Below are 19856 nucleotides of genomic sequence, written 5' to 3' on the forward strand. Positions count from 1 at the left end.
GGATGTGGAGACATTTCTCCAAGAGAGACACACAAAAAGATGCCCGATGTTAGTCATGAGGGAAATGAAAACCAAAACCACAATAAGACACCACTCCACATCCACTAGGATGGCAAGATCGGAAAAGATGGACACTAACGAGTGCTGGTAAGGATGCGCAGAAATGGGAGCCTTCCTACGTGACTGGCGGGGACCTAAAGTAGAGCAGCCACTCTGGAAAACACTTCGGCAGTTCCTCAAAAAGTTCAGAACAGAGTGGCCATTTGCCCCGGCAATTCTATTCCTAAGCATATACCCAAGAGAAATGAAGACGTATGTCCACACGCGGACATGCACACGAATGTCAAAGGCAGCATTATTCACAACAATTGAAAAGGCAACGTTATTCACAACAACCAAAAAGTAGAGACAACCCAAATGTCTACCAGCTGATGAACAGACAAAATGTGGAATATCCATATAACGGAGTGTCAGCCCTACGGCGCAATGAAGTTCTGACACGTTGTAGGATGTAGATGGGCCTTGAAAACCCACGTAAGTGAAAGAACACAGACAACGAGTCACACATTGTAGGATTCCATTTCTAGGAAATGCCCAGAACAGGCAAATCCACAGAGACAAAAAGTAGATTAAGGACTGGGGGAGAAGGATGGGGAGGCTTAATGCACACTGGTATATTCCAGTGGGGGCGGTCGGGAGGTAAAACTGTCCTACAACTAGATCGTGGTGATGGTCGCACAACTTTGTGAATACGCTAAAAACCACTGACCTATACGTTTTATTGTCTTTTTAAGATTTTATTTTTTTAAGTAATCTCTATACCCAGCGTGGGACCGGAACTTCCAAACCTGGAGATTGAGAGTCATACACTCCACTGACCAAGCCAGCCAGGGGCCCCTGACCTGTACATTTTTAAAGGGTGAATTTTATGCACGTCCATTTTATCTTACAAAGTATCTTTTCTTGGGGCATGTGGATGGCTCAGTTGGTTAAGCATCTGACTTTGGCTCAGGTCATGATCTTATGGTTCGTGAGTTTGAGCCCCGCGTTGGGCCCTCTATTAGCACAGAGTCCACTTCAGATCTTCTGTCCCTGTCGCTTTCTGCCCCTCCCCCACTCTCACTCACACGTTCTCTCTCAAAAATAAGTAGACTTTAAAATATACGAAAGAGAGAGAAATATATTACTGAGACAGCACATGCGTGCACATACGCAAGCATGAGCTAGGGAGGGGCAGAGAGAGACACACAGAATCCGAAGGCAGGCTCCAAAGCTCCGAGCTGTCAGTACAGAGCCCGACGTGGGGCTCAAAGCCACGAACTGTGAGATCGTGACCTGAGCCAGAGTCAGTCGCTTACCTGACTGAGCCACCCAGGCGCCCCTTAAGATTTTCTTTTTAAATAATCTCTGTACCTAACACAGGGCTCACACTTACAAAGCCAAGATCAAGAGTCGCATGCTCTATCGACGGTGCCAGCCAGGCACCCCATCTCAAAAAATATTTTTCAAAAGTAGAACAGGAGAATTACAGGCCAAAATCCCTCATGAAACTAGATGCAAAAATTCTCAATAAGATACTAGCAAATCAAATTCAACAGTACATTAAAAGAATTATTCACCATGATCAAGTGGGATTCATTCCTGGGCTGCAGGGCTGGTTCAGTACTCGCAAATCAATCAACGTGATACACCACATTAATAAAAGAGAGGATAAGAACCCTATGATCCTGTCAATAGATGGAGAAAAGCATTTGACAAAATACAGCATCCTTTCTTGATAAAAACCCGCAAACAAGTTGAGATAGAAGGAACATACATTAACATCATAAAAGCCATATATGAAAGGCCCACAGCTAATATCATTCTCAATGGGGGAAAAAGCTTTCCCCCTGAGATCAGGAACATGACAGGGGTGTCCACTCTCACTACTGTTGTTCAACATAGTGTTGGAAGTCCTAGTCTCAGCAATCAGACAAAATGAAATAAAAGGCATCCAAATTGGCAAAGAGGTCAAACGCTCTTTGCAGACGACATGATACTTTACCTGGAAAATCCAAAAGACTCCACCAAAAAACTGCTAGAGCTGATACAGGAATTCAGCAAAGTCACAGGATATAAAATCAATGTACAGAAATCGGCTGCATTTCTATACACCAATAATGAAGCAACAGAAAGAGGAAGCAAGGAATGGATCCCATTTACAACTGCACCAAAAACCATAAATACCTAGGAATAAACCTAACCAAAGAGGTAAAAGATCTGCATACTGAAAACTATAGAAAGCTTATGAAAGAAAGTGAAGAAGACACAAAGAAATGGAAAAACATTCCATGCTCATGGACTGGAAGAACAAATATTGTTAAAATGTCAATACCACCCAAACCGATCTACGCATTCAATGCAATCTCTATCAAAAGAGCACCAGCATTCTTCACAGAACTAGAACAAACAATCCTATAATTTGTGTGGAACCACACAAGACCTCGAATAGCCAAAGTAATGTTGAAAAAAGAAAACCAAAGCTGAGGCATCACAAACACAGACTTTAACTTTTACTACAAAGGTGTCATCATCAAGACAGTATGGTATTGGCATAAAAACAGACCACAGATCAATGGAATAGAATAGAGAACCCAGAAATGGACTGACAAATATATGGCCAACTAATCTTCGACAATCAGGGAAGAACATCCAATGGAAAAAAGATGGTCTCCTTAGCAAATGGTGCTGGGAGAACTGGACAGCAACATGCAAAAGAATGAAAATGGGCCACTTTCTTACACCATACACAAAAATAAATTCAAAATTGATGGAAGACCTAAATGTGAGACAGGAAACCATCAGAATCCTACAGGAGAAAACAGGCAGCAACCTCTTTGATCTTGGCTGCAGGAACTTCTTACTTAACATGTCTCTGGAGGCAAGGGAATTGAAAGCAAAAATGAACTATTAGGACCTCATTAAGATAAAAACCTTCTCTACAGCAAAGGAAATAATCAGCAAAACTAAAAGGCAACCAATAGAAGATATTTGCAAATGACATAACAGATAAAGGGTTAGTATCCAAACTCTATAAAGAACTTATCAAACTCATCACATGAAAAACAAATAATCCAGTGAAGAAATGGGCAAAAGACATGAACAGACACTTTTTCAAAGACATCCAGAGGGCTAACAGACACATGAAAAGATGCTCAACATCGCTCATCATCAGGGAAATACAAGTCAAAACCACAATGAGATATTATCTCACACTGGTCAGAGTGGCTAAAATGAACAACTCAGAAAACAACAGAGGTTGGCGAGGATGCAGAGAAAGTGGAACACTTTTGCACTGCTGGTGGGAATGCAAAGTGCTACAGCCACTCTGGAAAACAGTGTGAAGATTCCTCAAAAAATAAAAAATAGAACTACTCTATAACACAGCAACTGCATTACTAGGAGTTTACCCAAAGGCTACAAAAATGCTGATTCAAAGGGGCACATGCACCCCAATGTTTATAGCAATGCTATCAACAATAGCCAAATTATGGAAAGAACCCAAATGTCCATTGACTGATGAATGCATAAAGAAGATGTACAAACATAAAATGGAATACTACTCGGCAATGAAAAAGAATGAATCTTGACATTTATAACAATGTGGATGGAACTGGAGAGTATTATGCTAAGCAAAATCAGTCAGTCAGAGAAAGACATATACGATTTCAGTCATATGTGGAATTTAAGAAACACACCAGATGAACATAGGGGAAGGGAAGGAAAAAATAAGATGAAAACAGAGAGGAAGGCAAACCATAAGAGACCCTTAAATACAGAGAACAAACTGAGGATTGCTGGAACGGGTGGGGTTGGGAGGGGGATTAAATGGGTGACAGGCATTGAGGAGGGCACTTGTTGGGATGAGCACTGGGTGTCATATACAAGAGATGAATCAATGGGTTCTACTCCTGAAGCCAAGACTATACTGTATGTTAACTAACTTGAAGATGGAAGGAAGGAAGGAACGAAGGAAGGAACGAAGGAAGGAATGAAGGAAGGAACGAAGGAAAGAACGAAGGAAGGAACGAAGGAAGAAAAGGACTCAAAAAGAAAAAAAAAAAAGGAAACAAAACAGATGAACATATGGGAGGGGGGGAAAAGAAAGAGGTAAGTAAAACAGAAGAGACTCTTCAGCATAGAGAACAAACTGAGGGTTGATGGAGGGAGGCGGGTGGGAGATGGGCCAGATGGGTGATGGGCATTAAGGAGGGCACTTGTTGCAATGAGCACTGGGTGTTGTATGTGATGAATCACTGAATTCTACTCCTGAAACCAATATTGCACTGTATGCTAACTAGAGTAAAAATTTTTTAAAAACTTGAAAAGTAAATCATAAATAAAAGTAGCACAGCCTGAAATTCTGAGGTTCTCTGAGTTACCATAAATGTTTCAACGTCTGGTTGACTTTCAGCATCTCTGCCAAGCTCTCTGCCACTTCATCATCGAGTTCATTTTTGGTGAGCCTAGAAAAGAAAGCAAGTGTTTACTCAGGGGAGCCCTACCTGGCACACATTTTTAAATGAGTTCTCAGAAGTGGGATCCCAGCCCAGATCTCTCCAGCTCATGCTGCTAATCGCTTGCTGAACTGAGCAAACAGCCAGGCCCCAATCCCAGCCTCTGAGCCCCATAGACAATAAATAAGGCTCATTTCTAGTGCAAATCCTGTCCCCAAGCTCCTACTCCTTAGTCCTGCTGCCACAGAGGAGCCCACGTTCCCTGCCCATCTTTGCTGCACCCTCCGTTCTCACAGAAGCTAGGGGCTAAGGCCCACTTCCCACGCTTCCTCCAGCCCCCAAGTCTCCCTGAACACCCCTGACAGCACGTTACCAAAAAGTCTGTCATATGAAGACCTAGAAAAGCCTGCCAACTGCACGTTAAAATGTGCTCAACGCTTTGCTCTGAGGCCAGTTGCGAAGGACCCAAGTTCAGTGAGTCAAGGTTCAGGAAGCCTCTTAGTTGTTCCTAAAAGCAGCAGTGGTCTGGATAAAGCACTCAGGGCTAGAAGCTCCCGGCTGTAAACAGGATTGGACCCTGTCACGCCAGTGGATGAAAGAATAAATAAGGAAAAAGAATGACATAGAACGTTAAACAATCGTTCCTCACAGGGCAATTTGGTAGCGCCTAGCTGAATTTTAAATGTGTTATACTCTGAGTCAACGATCACACTTCCGTGTGCAAAGATGTACGCACAAGGATCTACACATGCAGTACCGATCGCCGCGTTGCACGGTTATACCGTGAAATGTGAACACATGTAAGCATCGGCAGGGGCTTCTGGGAAACTAAACTGCAAACACCCATTCAATGGGATGCTGTGCAGCCCTCCGAGGGAACGAGGGATAGAGAGAGTGAGGCAGAAGTTGACGCTATTTAAGAGTGCTCCGGAGCCAGACATGCCGGGCGTGTGTCGCCTACTGGCACCACAGCCTCAGGTGGGCGGCTTAACTTCTCTGGGCCTGGGTTTTCTCACCAGAGAAATAAGGGTGAACAGTCACGGTACAGACATTATGGGGTGGCTGTGAGTCAACACGTATAAAAGGCAGAGAATAATGCATGCTGTACCATCAGCCCTCGAGAAATGCTGGGTATTGGCATTCTTACTATTTGTGTAGAGTAGTGGTTCTCAGCTGGGTGCTTTCCCCTCCAGGGGACATTTGTCAACATCTGGAGACATTTTTGATCATCACAGTTGTCGGGGGGAGGGGGGGACGTACTGCTAATGGGTAGATGCCTGGGATTCTGCGAAACATCCTATAATGAACAGGACAGCCTCTTACAAGAAAGATGATTTGGACCAAAATGTCAATAGTGTCGAGATGGAGAAGTCAATAGTCAATAGACTACTGACTCCGTCAACAGACGGAGAAATCCTGACATAAGAGGACACGTAAAATGCGGACACTACACGGTTGAGATGTTTTTTTAAAGTCATTTGCTAAATGCGATTCCATGTTGTAAGAAAAGCGATATACACACAAGCATGCATTCAAGTGCTAGGAGGCTAGAAGAGAAAGGTTCGGTCTGGGAAACACAAGGGAGGAAGTACTTTCACTTCCGACTTTTAGAGTTTCTTACAGGTTTTGTTTTTTTTTTTTTTTTTTAGATATTTCTTTTAAAAACATTTTTAAGGATTTTGTTTAGAGGAAAACCATTGAAAATGCATCTAATGGCCAGCAGGTCTAATATCAGAACTCTCAAGATGATGAGACTGTCGTGCTGAACCAACTTCGCTGATAGCTCACGTGCACTGAGCCCAAACACAAATCCCTCCCTTGGAAGGCAAGTAGTGAAAGTACAAAGAAATAAAATTGAAATAGAGCAAATGAGAAAAAGGAAACCAAAACCAAAGAAAAAAAAAAGCACTGTCAGAAGGCAGCATACACTAAATGAGTACGAAGAGGGGTGAGGAACATGGGCTTCTGGGGAGAGGTGACAGGTGGGCTGGGACCTGAAGGCCAAATCGTGGTGTGGCTACTGGGGAAGGAGGAAGCAGCATGAAGAAGGCAGTTTAAGAGGAGGTAGGGAGAAAAGTTTGAGCCAAGTGCATGAAGGTTGGGCTCTGCAAGGCATATCGGAGGGTCTCCTAAGCATCATCCTGACAGAATGGCCAGCCTTCGGGTTTTCCTGAGGCTGAGGCTGAGGCTGGCAAAGGCGGCTAAGGTGGAACCCATGCTCCTGGGGTCCCCGTCCCCCTTCTGTACACCTGTCTGTGCTTCTAGGAATGGCTGCTTTCTATTCTAGGAAGAAATTAAAACTATCAACCCAACACTGAGGAAAGGCCTAGAGCCTTTTCAATTAAAAGGCGGCTTTTCAGTTAGGATTCCAGGCTGTGCAGTCTCTGGAAGAGTCCCTGAGACCCAGCCTCTCAAAATGGCTTTGCTTATTACCAGAATATTCTCAGAGAGGTGTTCCACTGCAGGGCCTGGGCGAGGCTCTTTCCACCCTCCGTAGAGATGCCGTTGAATGCAAGACTAGGAAGGAAAACACTTGGGGTCAATTATCAGAGACACGTCTACACTTGGCTTTGGCTTCAGTGACCGAAACACCCGGAAGATGCTGCTGGGAGGTGGCTCCTGACTCGAGGCAGGAAGCAGAAGTGCTCAGCCTTGCCTGCTGTTGTTCCAGAGCATACTCCCCGAGCATCAGGACAGGCACAGACGTGTCAAGGAGAGTCCAGACAGGACATGGAACACCAGTGAGACCTGGTCACAGGCAGACGGGGGCGCTGGGAGGGCTCTGCTTCAGGTGGCTGACGTTTTCCAGGTGCCCACCGATGAGACCTGGAGAAGTTTCCTCTGTTCTCATAAAGAAGAAAGTCTGCTACTGCCCCCACTATGTTGGACTCTCTTTCAGTGTTAGGAAGGACCCGAGCAACACCGAGATGCCCAAGGCTCTGAGATTTGGCCCGAGGCCTCCAGGAAGGCCAGGGAGGAGGATGTCTTTACCGAGATGAAGGGTCCCCCTCTGTCTCAGCACCGTCCTGTGAATGCGGAACGGATGGCATCCCTTTCAGTTTTGTCTGGACTTAAGAATTCCTCCCTACTTCCAACTCCCAAGGGACCCGGGCAGACTGCTGAGAGGTCTCTTCCCCGCCATGGCAACGGCCTAGGTCTTAATCTGGGTGGTGGTTATGCTGGTGTGTACATTCGTCAAGTCACCAAGCTGAACGACGAACAGTAATGCCTCTAACGTGTCAATAAAGATGTTCTTTAAAAAATCCCACACACGCACACACAACTACCTTCTCTCTTAGGAAAGCCAACCACCCGCGTCCCTTCGGCTCCTCCCTGGCAACCAGGAGGTACAGCCGAGTGACCAGGTTGGACCCTGGGGACAGCGGGTCTTGGAAGGCAGCGCTTACCTCAGGTTGGTCAGGCTGGGGTGGTTCCTCAGAGCCTCTGCAAAGGCCTTTGCTCCTTCGTCACCGATTCTGTTGCCCCACATCCTGAGGGCAGAGGCAAGACGGTGAACGTTAGCCTGCGCTCACCACTCACTTTCTGCTGGTGGCCGAGCCCACGGGACACTCACCGGCAGATGTCTGTCCTCTGTCCCTGGAGCCGTGGCCTGGAGCAGATTCCCACACCAGCCCCTTAGTGAGCTGCTCTCGGTTTCCACTTCAAAGGGAAATGTAAGGATAAGAGCAGCAGAAGCCTCGGGAACAGAAGCCCATCAGGTACTTGCACAATTAGAGACTAAGTTCACGCCGCTGGGCTTTCCGAGAGGCGTGGGGGGGGGTGGGCAGGGAGGTGTCTGAGCACAAGGCAGTCCCAGATGCCCCTCGCGGAGGATACAGGTTTGCGGAAGCCTAAACAGGAGGCCTGTGGAATTGCCAACTCCAGCATCCATTTGGCTCGGTGCCGGGGCGCGAGACATTGGTGAAGACACAGTCAGTCTTCCGGGAAGCAAAGATCAGGAAGCACCCTTGGAAACCTCACCAGCAACGCTGCTTTTCCGGAAGAGGACCCTACTACAGCGTGCTGGCGGGCCGATGTGGTCTAGGGGGGAGCTGCAATAATGAAGCCTCGCCCCCTCCTTCCCCACAGCGGATAACCTGCGAGGGTCTGCGCGGCAGGATGCTGGGCTCCAGAGCCACACCGCTGGCCTCCCGTTTTAACTGGATTTTTATCTGGATTTAAGGTTCACTTGGGTGAATGATATAAGCTCTTGGATCTTTGTCTCCTCATCTGTAAAATGGGGCTAATAAGAAAATTCCCCCTAGAGTTGTTACGAGGATTAAGTTAACATATGCAAAGCCCTTAGAACAGCACCTGGCCTATGGTAGGCGACAGCTATTTTTATTAGGCTGAGGGCACTGCCTGCCCAGCCCATGCACAGCGGACCTGGGGCTGCCTGGGCAACATGCCCTGTGCCCTGCCACCATCCCTCCTGGGGACGCTAAAGCCCTGGAATGAATTCTCAGTGTTTTGTACAGAAAGTGTGTGTACAGGAGGAGGTGGAGAAAAGGGGAACCTCTTAACACTGCTGGTGGGAACGCCAACTGGTGCAGCCAGTGTGGAAAACAGTATGGAGGTTCCTCAAAGAGGTAAAAATAGAACTACCCTAGGAGCCAGCAGTTGCACTACTAGGTATTTACCCAAAGAGTACAAAAATACAGATTTGAGAGGGCACAGGCACCCCCATGTTTATAGCAGCACTATCAACAATAGCCAAAGCATGGAAAGAGTCCCAACGTCCATCGACGGATGAATTCATAAAGCAAATGTGGTAGATATATACAACGGAATATTACTCGGCCATTCAAAAGACGAAATCTTGCCACTTCTACCAATGTGGACGGAGTTAGAGTGTATTATGCTGAGCGAACTAAGTCAGAGGAAGTCAGAGGTGGCTCAGACGGTTAAGCGTTCAACTCTTGGTTTCAGCTCAGGTCATGATCTCACAGTTTGTGGGTTCCAGCCCCACGCTGGGCTCTGCCGCTTACAGTACAGAGCCTGCTTGGGATTCTGTCTCTCCCTCTCTCTCTGCCCCTCCCCCCCTCGCTCCCTCAAAATTAAATTTAATAAATATAAAATAAAATAGGCACTGGCTGTGATGAGCACTGGGTGTTATATGTAAGCAATGACTCACTAAATTCTACTCCTGAAACTAATATTATACTATATGTTAACTAACTGGAATTTAAATAAAAACTTGAAACTACAAAAAAAAAAAGTATGTGTACTATACGATTGAACGATATCAAATTTTTAATGAAGGGGAAAACTACTCATGAGATTAAGTGAAAAGGAATAAAATTCTGTACATATAGCCTGACCTCTACTAGAGTTTAAAAAAAAAAATTTTTTTTAACGTTTATTTTTGAGACAGAGAGAGACAGAGCATGAATGGGGCAGGGTCAGAGAGAGAGGGAGACACAGAATCCGAAACAGGCTCCAGGCTCCGAGCTGTCAGCACAGAGCCTGACACGGGGCTCAAACTCACGGACCGCGAGATTATGACCTGAGCTGAAGTCGGCCGCCCAACCGACTGAGCCACCCAGGCGCCCCTCTACTAGATTTAAAAAAAAACAGTGGCGAGCACACACTGTATGAGAGAACACGAAAGCTTAACTGACCTCAGGTGTTGACAATATTTCTGAGATGATTATTATCTTTTTCGTATTCGTCACAGTTTCCAGATAAAATTATCAGTGTTTCTTTTGTAATCAGGTAAAAATTATAATGCTATAAAAAGCTTTTTTAAAAAGCCTCTGGAGTCCAAACCATAACGAGATGCCACCTCGTCCCTGTTAGGGTGGTTACCATCAAAAAGAGCAGAAAATGACAAGCGATGGGGAGGGGAGGGCACGGAAAACCTGGATGCACTGCTGGTGGGAAACAGTGTGGTGGGCCCTCACAAAATTAAAGACAGAATCACCAGGGGCGCCTGGGTGGCTCAGTCGGTTAAGCATCCAGCTTCGGCTCAGGGCATGATCTCGTGGTCCGCGAGTTCGAGCCCCGCGTCGGGCTCTGTGCTGACCGCTCAGAGCCTGGAGCCTGCTTCCGATTCTGCGTCTCCGTCTCTCTCTGCCCCTCTCCCACTCGTGCTCATGCACTCCCTATCTTAAAGATAAACATTAAAAAAAATTATTTTAACATAGAATGACCAGGGGCGCCTGGGTGGCTCAGTCGGTTAAGCGTCCAACTTCGGCTCAGGTCATGATCTCACGGTCCGTGAGTTCGAGCCCCGCGTCGGGCTCTGTGCTGACAGCTCAGAGCCTGGAGCCTGCTTCCGATTCTGCGTCTCCCTCTCTCTCTGCCCCTCCCCCACTCGTGCTCACACACTCCCTATCTTAAAAATAAACATTAAAAAAAATTATCTAAAAATAGAATGACCAGCCGATCCAACAATTCCACTTTTGGGGACACAGCCCCCAGAAATCGATGAGTCATTTGAACGCCCACGTTCATAGCAGCACTGTTCACGGTAGCTAAAATGTGGAAGCCACCCAAGTGCCCAGATGAATGAACAAGATCTATCCAACGAACCGCTACTCAGCCTTAAAAAGGAAGGAAATTCCAACACGTGCTACAACACAGATGAACCTCGAGGACCCTGGGCCGAGTGAAGGAAGCCAGTGACAAAGCGACACATGCTGTATGACTCCACTTAGGTGACGTACTCACGGCAGTCAAATTCACAGGGACAGGTAGCAGAAGGGTGGTGGCCAGGGGCTGGGAGGAAGGGAGAAGGGGGAATTATCGTCTAACGGGTAGAGTGTCGCTTTTTTGCAAGATGGAAAGGGTTCTGGAGATGGATGGGGGTGATGGCCGCACGACTACGCAATAAACAAAACAAAACAAAACAAAACAAAACAAAACAAGCCCGCGGGGGCACCTGGGTGGCTCAGTCGCTTAAGCGTCAGACTTCAGCTCGGGTCATGATCTCAGGGTTCATGAGTTCAAGCCCCACATCGGGCTCCCTGCCATCCGCACAGAGCCTGCCTGGGATCCTCTGTCTTCCTCCCTCTCTGCCCCTCCTCCACTCCCACACATGCTCACTCGCTCTCTCTAAAATCATAAATCTTCTTAAAACGCCTTCCCAAGATGAAGAACATCGGCCCGCAGAAGCTTACCACCTCGGGCTAGAACGGCACCCCCTCCGTTTGCTGGTGGCCATCACCGACTTGTGCAGCAATGAAATAAAAGTCTGCGCAGCTGAGGTTGCCGGCAATCCTGGGCCTTCCCCAAACGGTTCCCGGTCCCCGTGCAGAAGCCAGAGGCGCACCGGGGAGGATGCCCTCTGCGACCTCCCCATAGCCGGCCCCAGCGGCCCTCTGGGCGCTCTCGCGCCCAGGACAGGCTCAGGTGCCTCTGCCTCTACTCACCCAACTTCGAAGATGGACTTGCTCTTCTTCACAGCCAGGGCGAGACACTTTCCTCCTTCACTCGTTATTTTGTTCTCCCCCAGCCTGCAGAGAGAGCCGTGTGCACGTCAGCTCCCAGCTGTGAGGGGACTCCGGCGTCGGCACCCTCGTCCCCAGCGCGGGGCCCCTCTTGGGAGGTGTGGGCTTTGCCCTGGGACCCGCGGCACCCATGCCCTGGGCTTCCTCTCGAGGAAGGACCCAAAGCCCTAAGGAGAGCCGCCGGATTCCTCTCCAGGAGGTGGTCGCGGTCTCTGCCGAAACTTAGGGACCCGTAAATAACCGCCTTTAAACGTCCCTCATTTCCATCAGCAGGCCAGGGAGGCGCCCCGTTCAAGTGCGAGTGGCCAGCCTGTGTGTGTTCCCGGCCCCAGTGCCGTTCCAGGGGCTCCTCCGGGCCTGGCGCTCCGTCACCTTTGGCAGAGCATTTCTGTGACGGGACCGAGGATCAAGCCCCTGCTTGCAACCAGATGGGTGCTAGGTCTGAATGGCTGTGTTCCCCCCCAAATCCATATTCTCAAATCCTAACCCCTAAGGTGATGGGATTAGGAGGCAAGGCCCTTGGAGGTGATTCGGTCGTGAGGGTGGAGCCTTCACGAATGGGATCAGTGATTTATTAGAAGAGGCCCCACAGAGCTCCCTTGCCAAGATTTCCCCCCAAGGTAGGTGGCCCTGCCTCACCCTCAGGGCGTGATTCCCCCCTGCGGTCAGCTCTCCTTCCCACACACAGGTCTCTCAATTTGACCCACGTGGCCTGGGGCAAACGGAAGGCTTTAGGGCGAGTGCACCTTCTGGTGACTTATATTCTGGGTCTGAATGATGAAGGGGTGACCCACAGGGCTCCCGAATAAGCCGCCACACCCAGCCCACTCACTTCAAGTGCGTGAGGCCCTTGCACTCGTCCAGGATTCTGGCGATGTACCGGGCTCCGACATCGGTGATCTGGTTGTTATACAGGCTTGGAGAGAGAGCACAGCGTGAGACTTTGGGACCCCCGGCGTCGGCTTTTTTGGGGGTTTTTTTTTTTCTTGGTACAGTTGACACAGTGTTGCATTACTTTCACGTGTACAACATAGTGAATCCACAGGTTTGCGAGTTATGCTACGTTCGCTACAAGCGTGGCCACCGTCGGTCACCAGACGATGCTCTCACAGTATCACCATGTTCCTTGAGCTGTCTGTCCCTTTTATTCTCGCGTCCCCACGGGACACTTTTAAGTGGGTATGTGCTGGCTGCCGATACCTGAAGTCTGGGCTGAAAGGAGAGTGGAAGGGCACACAGAGAGCAGTTTGGGGCTCGGGGGTCTCGAAGGCCGGGTGCAGAGCCAGCTCCGCCACTTTCCCAGCCTCTGCTTCTGCTTCTGCCTCTGCGATGACGAGGAAGAATCACCGTGCCCCCGCGGGGTCATTAGGATGATTATGTGCGACCAGTCAAGCAGCAAGTGATGGGTATTTTTCGATTAAGGTCACAAGCAGCAGCTTGAGGGACAGTGAGTGTCGGAAGCTCCCGTCTCCCTGTTAGTCATTTTACTGCCTCGAACCAATTCAACAAGAAGGCAGAAAAAAGCGGAAAGTGGTAAACAGACAGGTTTCAAGTGCTCAGCAGTTTGGCGACTGATGTGGAGCCTTTTGTGGGCTTTATCCCAACTGCTCTGAATATTCATACGTTTTGCTGCAGGTAGATTCAATTGCTTGAAACCCGGGTAATGCCCTCGACCTCACTGGCCATATCACTTTTACACGGCACATACACTGACTCCGGATTTGTGTCTTTCGCTCAGGGCTCTGGATGAGGGACTGTGGATCCACAATCTAATACGTAAACAGCATCTGGCATTTATAAAAGGCAGCCCGAGCCACTCCCTCAGCAACCCCCAGTCACCGCTTGTAAAATACTGGCCTGGATTAGGATCTCAATAGACAAGTGAAAGACACTTCTGGGCTTGCTCAAAGAGTGGGCTGCTGGCCGAGCCAAGAGCAGAACCCAAGACTCCTGGCCCCCTGTCCAGGGCTCTTTCTGGTGGCTCGGCCATCATTCCAACCCTCCAGTGAGTCGCACGAACGGCAGTTTCCTGCTCTTCTGTATTATTACCACACACCTGATCTGGTGCTGTTGAGGCATACATACCCTAAAAACGTCAGAATTTTGTATTTGGTCAGCTCTTCACATAACACCTTTACCCCGCTGTCAGTGATCTGGTTTACGCTGAGTCTGAAACAAAACAGCAAAGGAAGTTGAATCACGGCAGCTGCTCACTATGGAGGAGTATGAAGGCCACAAGATCCAGAAGCCTGTAGGTCCTGGAGTTTTCCCAGCTATAAACGCTCCCCTGAGACAGTGGCCATGGCAGTCAGCCACAGAGCTCCTAAAGGATCTGGGTGTCGTGGGGCCAACAGACCCACGCGGAACTGGCCCGTCAGCAAGACTACAGCAGAGCCCTGACTCGACATGAGGGCTACGAGAGACACACAAAGGACACGTGAGGCCGGTCACCTCTGACAGCCTGCATTTGCGGGTGGCCTACGTGTGGGTCAGGCCTTCTCTGTGGCTCTCACAACACAGCAGGGGCTGTGGATTTGGAAACGTGTGGAGCGGCTTGTAGTGATGGCAAGGCTCAGGGAGGGAAGGCCCCGCCACCTGGCAAGGGGGGGGCCAGAGCTATCAGGTGGCCTGCGAAAGGCTGGACAGTCCCCACAAGAACTGTCTCACCCGCAGCGGCAACAGCCTCCCCATCTGGAGGTCACATTTACAGATGGGGGCAGGAAAAGAGAGCCTTCGGGATGATGGATCTCTCCTGCACAAGGGCCGGCCATTCACGGGAACTGTTCTGCACAGTCCCTGTACTAACAGGATATTTTGATGTGGCTAATATGTGAATTTTTTTTTTTCTTACTACCAAGTAATCTGTGTAACAAACTACCCTAATTTTCTCAATCCTTCACCCCGTCGTTTACATGAGGCTGAGGGACAGAGGAAGGCTCAGGGATGGAGGAGAGTGAGGGAGCAGGGGTGGGTGAGACAGTAATCCAAGGGTCAGCAAACTTTTTCTGTAAAAGGCCACAGAGCAAATATGTGAGGACCATGTGGCCTCTATTGCAATTATTTGGTTCCATAGTATGAAGCAACTGTGGGGCACCTGGGTGGCTCAGTCGGTTAAGCGCCCGACTTCAGCTCAGGTCACGAACTCATGGTTTGTGAGTTCAAGCCCTGCATGGGGCTCTGTGCTGACAGCTCAGAGCCTGGAGCCTGCTTCCGATTCTGTGTCTCCCTCTCTCTCTGCCCCTCCCCCACTCCTGCTCACAACTCTCTCTCTCAAAACTGAATAAATGGTAAAAAAAAAATTTTTTTTATAGTGTGAAGCAGCTGATATGTAAACATATGGGTGTGGTTATGTTCCAATAAAACTTTATTTACAAACACAAACCCTGGGACAAACTGTGCCAGCAAGCTGACCTCTGTGAAAGGCTGAACACGTTTGATTTTTAGGCCACGTCAAAATGATCAGGTCAGCTACTCAGGGCCCCTCCTCCCAAGGTGCCCACCTTGGTGCTGGGGCACAGTGTGTACACACACTGCGTGGCCATCCCAGGGTGGCAGAGGCTGCTAGTCACTTCCAATATCTGTGCTTTCTTAGAAACAGAATCCCCCATTTTTTGAAGTGGGCACATGATTACGTTTGCCCCTGTAAAATGTAAGCAGAAGTCTCATTAGCCATAGCTGACAAGTTCTCAAAAGAATGAGGTACGTCCTTCTTTGCTTGCCCCTTCTTCTTCGTGGAGGCTGGAACGTCAACAGAATGGCTGGAACTAAGCAGCCATATTGGGCCAAGAGGTGGAAATCAGGTAGTGAGGGCAGCAAGGCCACTGTAAGGCTGAAGACGGCCTGGGCTCCAAAGATAGCTACTTGGGGCAGGAGCACCACCTTGGAGCACTCCATCTTAGGAGATGAGCACAGGGAGGCCACGGTGTGTGAGAGTGCCCCAGGCGGAGAGCACAGGCCTGGGCTCCCTGCATCTCACTGCCCCCACATAAAGTACACTCTAGCATTGGTGTAACAGGTACCCAGAACCCGTTCCAAATCCCCTCTCCCCATCAGAAATGCATGAGCCAAGTTATGGAGAACTGATACCGTCAGAGAGATTTACAAGCTGTCTTTTATACAGGAAATGCTAACAGGAGAAAGCAGACTGGCCTCTTTCCTCTAAACCATCAAACAGGAAACCACTCGAAAGTGAGCATTCTGTACTAAGATCCCTGGCAGCTCAGGGCAGCTGGCTTTGATTGTGGAAAGTAACAGAGGCCAGTGAGCACACAGTCTGCTCTTTATGCAATCCCAAAAGCACCCATGTGCCAGAAACCCCTCACTGGCTATCTTTGAGCCTCCCATGAATCTCAAAAGATTCATTCTTTAGGATTCTGCCTCTACCATGGCCCTGCTGTGTGACCTTGAGAACATCTCTGTGCCTCCACACCCTCGTTTGCCAAAATGAAGGTAAGAGTCCCTACCACCTTAGAGGGTTGCTAAGAGGATTAAATCAGATAAAGTGCAATGCACTTCACCCTTTCTCAATAAACGCCGGTTGTTATTACTGTAATTGCTAGGATACCAGCGTCTCCTTCTTCCAGATGAGGGCTCAGAGAGGCTAAGCAACTCACTCGAGGATGCCCAGCCGGGGCCGACCCGGCTCTGCCCGCTGCGGAGGCTTCTCTCCCAGCTGTCTGCCACCATGAGATAGAATAGGCTCGGGTGTCCCCAACACCAGGGGTCACGAGTGCCAAGGTAATTCAGGAGCTCCTACCCCAGGAGGCTCCTCCTGGTGCTTCCCTGAGCTCGGCCCGCCCCGGCCCCCCCGGGCTGCTCCCTGTGCCTGGCGGCCTCACCTGATGACCGTGAGGCGGCTGAAGCAGGGCTGCAGCTCCCGCACGCCGTAGTCGTTGAGGTTGTTGTTGTCCAGGTCCAGGGCGAGCCGCTTGCGGAAGTGGTGCAGGACGAACGAGAGGGCGCTGCAGTCGGCCGAGCAGGCGTTGCAGTAGGTCAGCTTGAGGTAGTTCGCACAGATGCCCTTGGCCGCCAGCCGCCCCACCTTCTCGCTCTGCGTCTCGTAGATGCAGCGCAGCATCCAGATGAAGGTGGGCATGGCCTGCACCTGGTTGTAGCCCTCGTACTGGAGCCGGGGCAGGCTCTTCAGGTGGGCCCGCAGGCTGGCAAACAGGTGCGCCCACAGGGCCTTGCGCTTTCTCCGCAGGACCGCCGCGGGCACCAGGTGCCGCAGGAGTTTCTGCTTGGCCTTGGACAACAGCCCGCACAGGAAGAGGTTGGTGAACTGGAAGTGATCCCTGTTCTTGAAGAGGTCCTCCCCGGCCAGGCCGGGGCCCCGCAGACACCGCACAGGGAGAAAGGAGGGGTAGCAGGACTCCACGGCCGCCTCGCCAGGAAGCCCACACTCCCGGAAGAACCTGAGCAGCTGCTGCGTGCCTACCTTGTCGTCCGCCACGAGAAAGAAGGCGGTAAAGAAGGCCTGGAGGGTGACGTGGAAAAACTCATAGGCCTGCTGGTCACCCCCGAGGCCCTGCTCTGGCACGGCCCGCAGGAAGCCCAGCTGCAGCTCTCCGTCCTGCACCTCGGCGGCCCGCACGTCCTCCTGGCCAAAGACAAAGAGGTTCTTCTCCATGCCCTGGTGGGCCACCCGCCCCAGCGAGCGCAAGGCGGCGCCGCCGGCGCGGAAGGTCTCCGTCCGGCTGCGCGTGTTCCGCTGGACCAGGCTGGTGGGCTGCGTCCTGTTCAGGTGGACCTCGGTGATCAGCAGGAAGACGTCGGTCAGGGTCACCGTGCAGTCAGGCAGCTGCGTGGAGATGTCCGCAACACTGTGGAAGTGCTGGAAACAGCGGAAGACGATCCAGCAGAAGAGGGGCACGGCGCACAGGCTGCAGAGGTTGGGGTTGGCCTCCAGGTGGGCGAGCAGGCGGTCCCGCACGGCGGGCTCAGGGAACACCCTCTGGGTGTAGGCCCGCAGGTGGCTGGGCGAGAAGCCCCGCAGAAACACCTTCTTGCGGAGGAGCTGGCGCGGGATCTCGATGCCCGTGCGGGCCGTGAGCAGCTTGGCGGCGCCCTTGAGCAGCTTCCCGCTGAGCAGGTTGGCCAGCAGGGCCAGGGGGTGGGCGGGCTCCCAGGGGGAGGAGGTGTCAGGCACGCTGCTCAGGTCGAAGTCCGAGTGCAGCTCGTCCAGGCCGTCGAAGGTGAAGAGGGCCGTGTGGGGGAAGCGCAGCAGGAAGGCGAACACCTCATCTGGGTCCTGCTCCGGGTAGCAGTAATGCTTAAAGAGCAGGTCCTGCAGGCACAGCGCGTCGTCCTCCTTGAAGCAGCTGAACACGCGGCAGCGGAAGTGGAAGAAGAACTTGAACTCCGCGTCCAGCAGCCCCGCGGCCCACAGGCCCTGCAGCCGCTGAAGCAGCATGGACTTGCCCACGCCGGCGTCCCCGAAGATGAAGATGGTCTCGCCCTGCTCGCTGAGGACGCCGGTGGAGTGGTCCAGCAGGCAGGCCAGGCTGCCCAGCAGGCCCAGGCTCTCGTTCCTGAAGCCCACCAGCTCCACGATGGTGTCCGTGTACATCTCCTCCAGCAACAGCTCCTCCTTCTGGGCGTAGCACAGGATGAACTTGGAGTCGAGGCCCAGTTGCTGTCGCAGCTTCTGGGTGTACCTGCTCACTGGAGGCGGGGGGGGGGGGGGGGGGAGACAGCCAGTTCCATTGAAACTCTTTAAGTAATCTCTACACCCAACATGGGTCTCGAACTCATAACCCCGAGATCAAGAGCCTTATGTCCCCCTTGACTGGGCCAGCCAGGCATCCCCTGAAACTCCTGTTGTCGAGGCAGAGATTGCCTTAACCATTCTTTTGCTTATCACTCTGCTCTGAAAACAACGGGTAGTCTTACAAAACTACATGCCAACACTTCTGGTGAGAAAATACATTTGACATTAATCCCGATTATAAATGAGCTGTGCCAAATCGCCAAAACGGAGTAAACTGAGATGAAAACTAGGCTTTTTCAACCTGAGGGTCACTGACTTAGCGCCTGCCCACAGGGGAGCTGGCAGTAACATGCTCTCATGGGCGTGGACTTAAGCAAACCTGAGCTAGAGATGGGCCTTACACAGAGAGGGAGGTGGTCCTTCCCCAGACAAGAGGCTGTTCAATAAATGCCTTGCAGATACTTTGGTGGGTGGGGGGCTAGGCGGTTAGTGGGTTAAGCTTCCCAGTTGGGCTCCGGTCAAGATCTCATGGTTCGTGAGTTCAAGCCCCGCACCGGGCCCCACGCTGGCGGCACAGAGCCTGCTTGGGATTCTTTCTCTGCCCCTCCCCCACTCATGCAGGAGAGCTCTTTCTCTCAAAATAAATAAACTTTAAAAATACTTTGGGATTTTAATTATAATTCAGGTACAAAAATGAGACATACATGCCCATTTCCAAATTCATCTATAACTTTTTCCCATCAACTTAGACCAACTTGGCTGCCTGCTTAAAATTTGTGAATTACATTTTTTATAGCTTTCGTAAGGCATAACTTACATACTATAAACTCACATATTTTACAATAGGCATTGTATACTACTCAACGATTTTTTACTCAATTTGCAAAGTTATGCAAACACCGCTACAATCCAGTTCTAAAACATCTCCATCATAAGCCCACTTCTAGCCAATCTCTGCCCCTGGCCCTAGGCAACTACCAATCTTCTTTCTGTCTCTATTAGTTTGCCTTTTCTGGACATTTCATATAAACAGAATCACGCAATATATAGTCTTTCATGTCTGGCTTTGCAGAGTGACTCATACTTTAAAAGCAATACTAAAGTAGCTGGTTAAAGGAACCAGTGGAGACATCTTTTGAAAGAATTATTCATCACAGGCAGGAACATTTTTCTTTTCTCCTGTGGAAGGAAACAGAATGA

General features: G+C 50.2%; 1 protein-coding gene across 4 annotated transcripts in view; it reads right to left on the reverse strand.

Annotated features, from left to right (window-relative positions):
* NOD1 (nucleotide binding oligomerization domain containing 1) overlaps positions 1 to 19856 on the reverse strand; it is a 76269-nt gene that overhangs the window by 15415 nt on the left and 40998 nt on the right. For all 4 annotated transcript variants that reach the window (XM_042969220.1, XM_042969225.1, XM_042969233.1 and 1 more), the window contains 7 exons: positions 16786 to 18610; positions 14033 to 14116; positions 12780 to 12863; positions 11870 to 11953; positions 7904 to 7987; positions 6930 to 7013; positions 4422 to 4505 (listed from right to left, as the gene is read on the reverse strand). In XM_042969220.1, coding sequence (XP_042825154.1) covers positions 4422 to 4505; positions 6930 to 7013; positions 7904 to 7987; positions 11870 to 11953; positions 12780 to 12863; positions 14033 to 14116; positions 16786 to 18610 — 2329 coding nt within the window. The remainder of the gene's footprint in view (positions 1 to 4421; positions 4506 to 6929; positions 7014 to 7903; positions 7988 to 11869; positions 11954 to 12779; positions 12864 to 14032; positions 14117 to 16785; positions 18611 to 19856) is intronic.

The sequence above is a fragment of the Panthera tigris genome, chromosome A2 (assembly GCF_018350195.1).
Source record: "Panthera tigris isolate Pti1 chromosome A2, P.tigris_Pti1_mat1.1, whole genome shotgun sequence".
Lineage (NCBI taxonomy): Eukaryota > Metazoa > Chordata > Mammalia > Carnivora > Felidae > Panthera > Panthera tigris.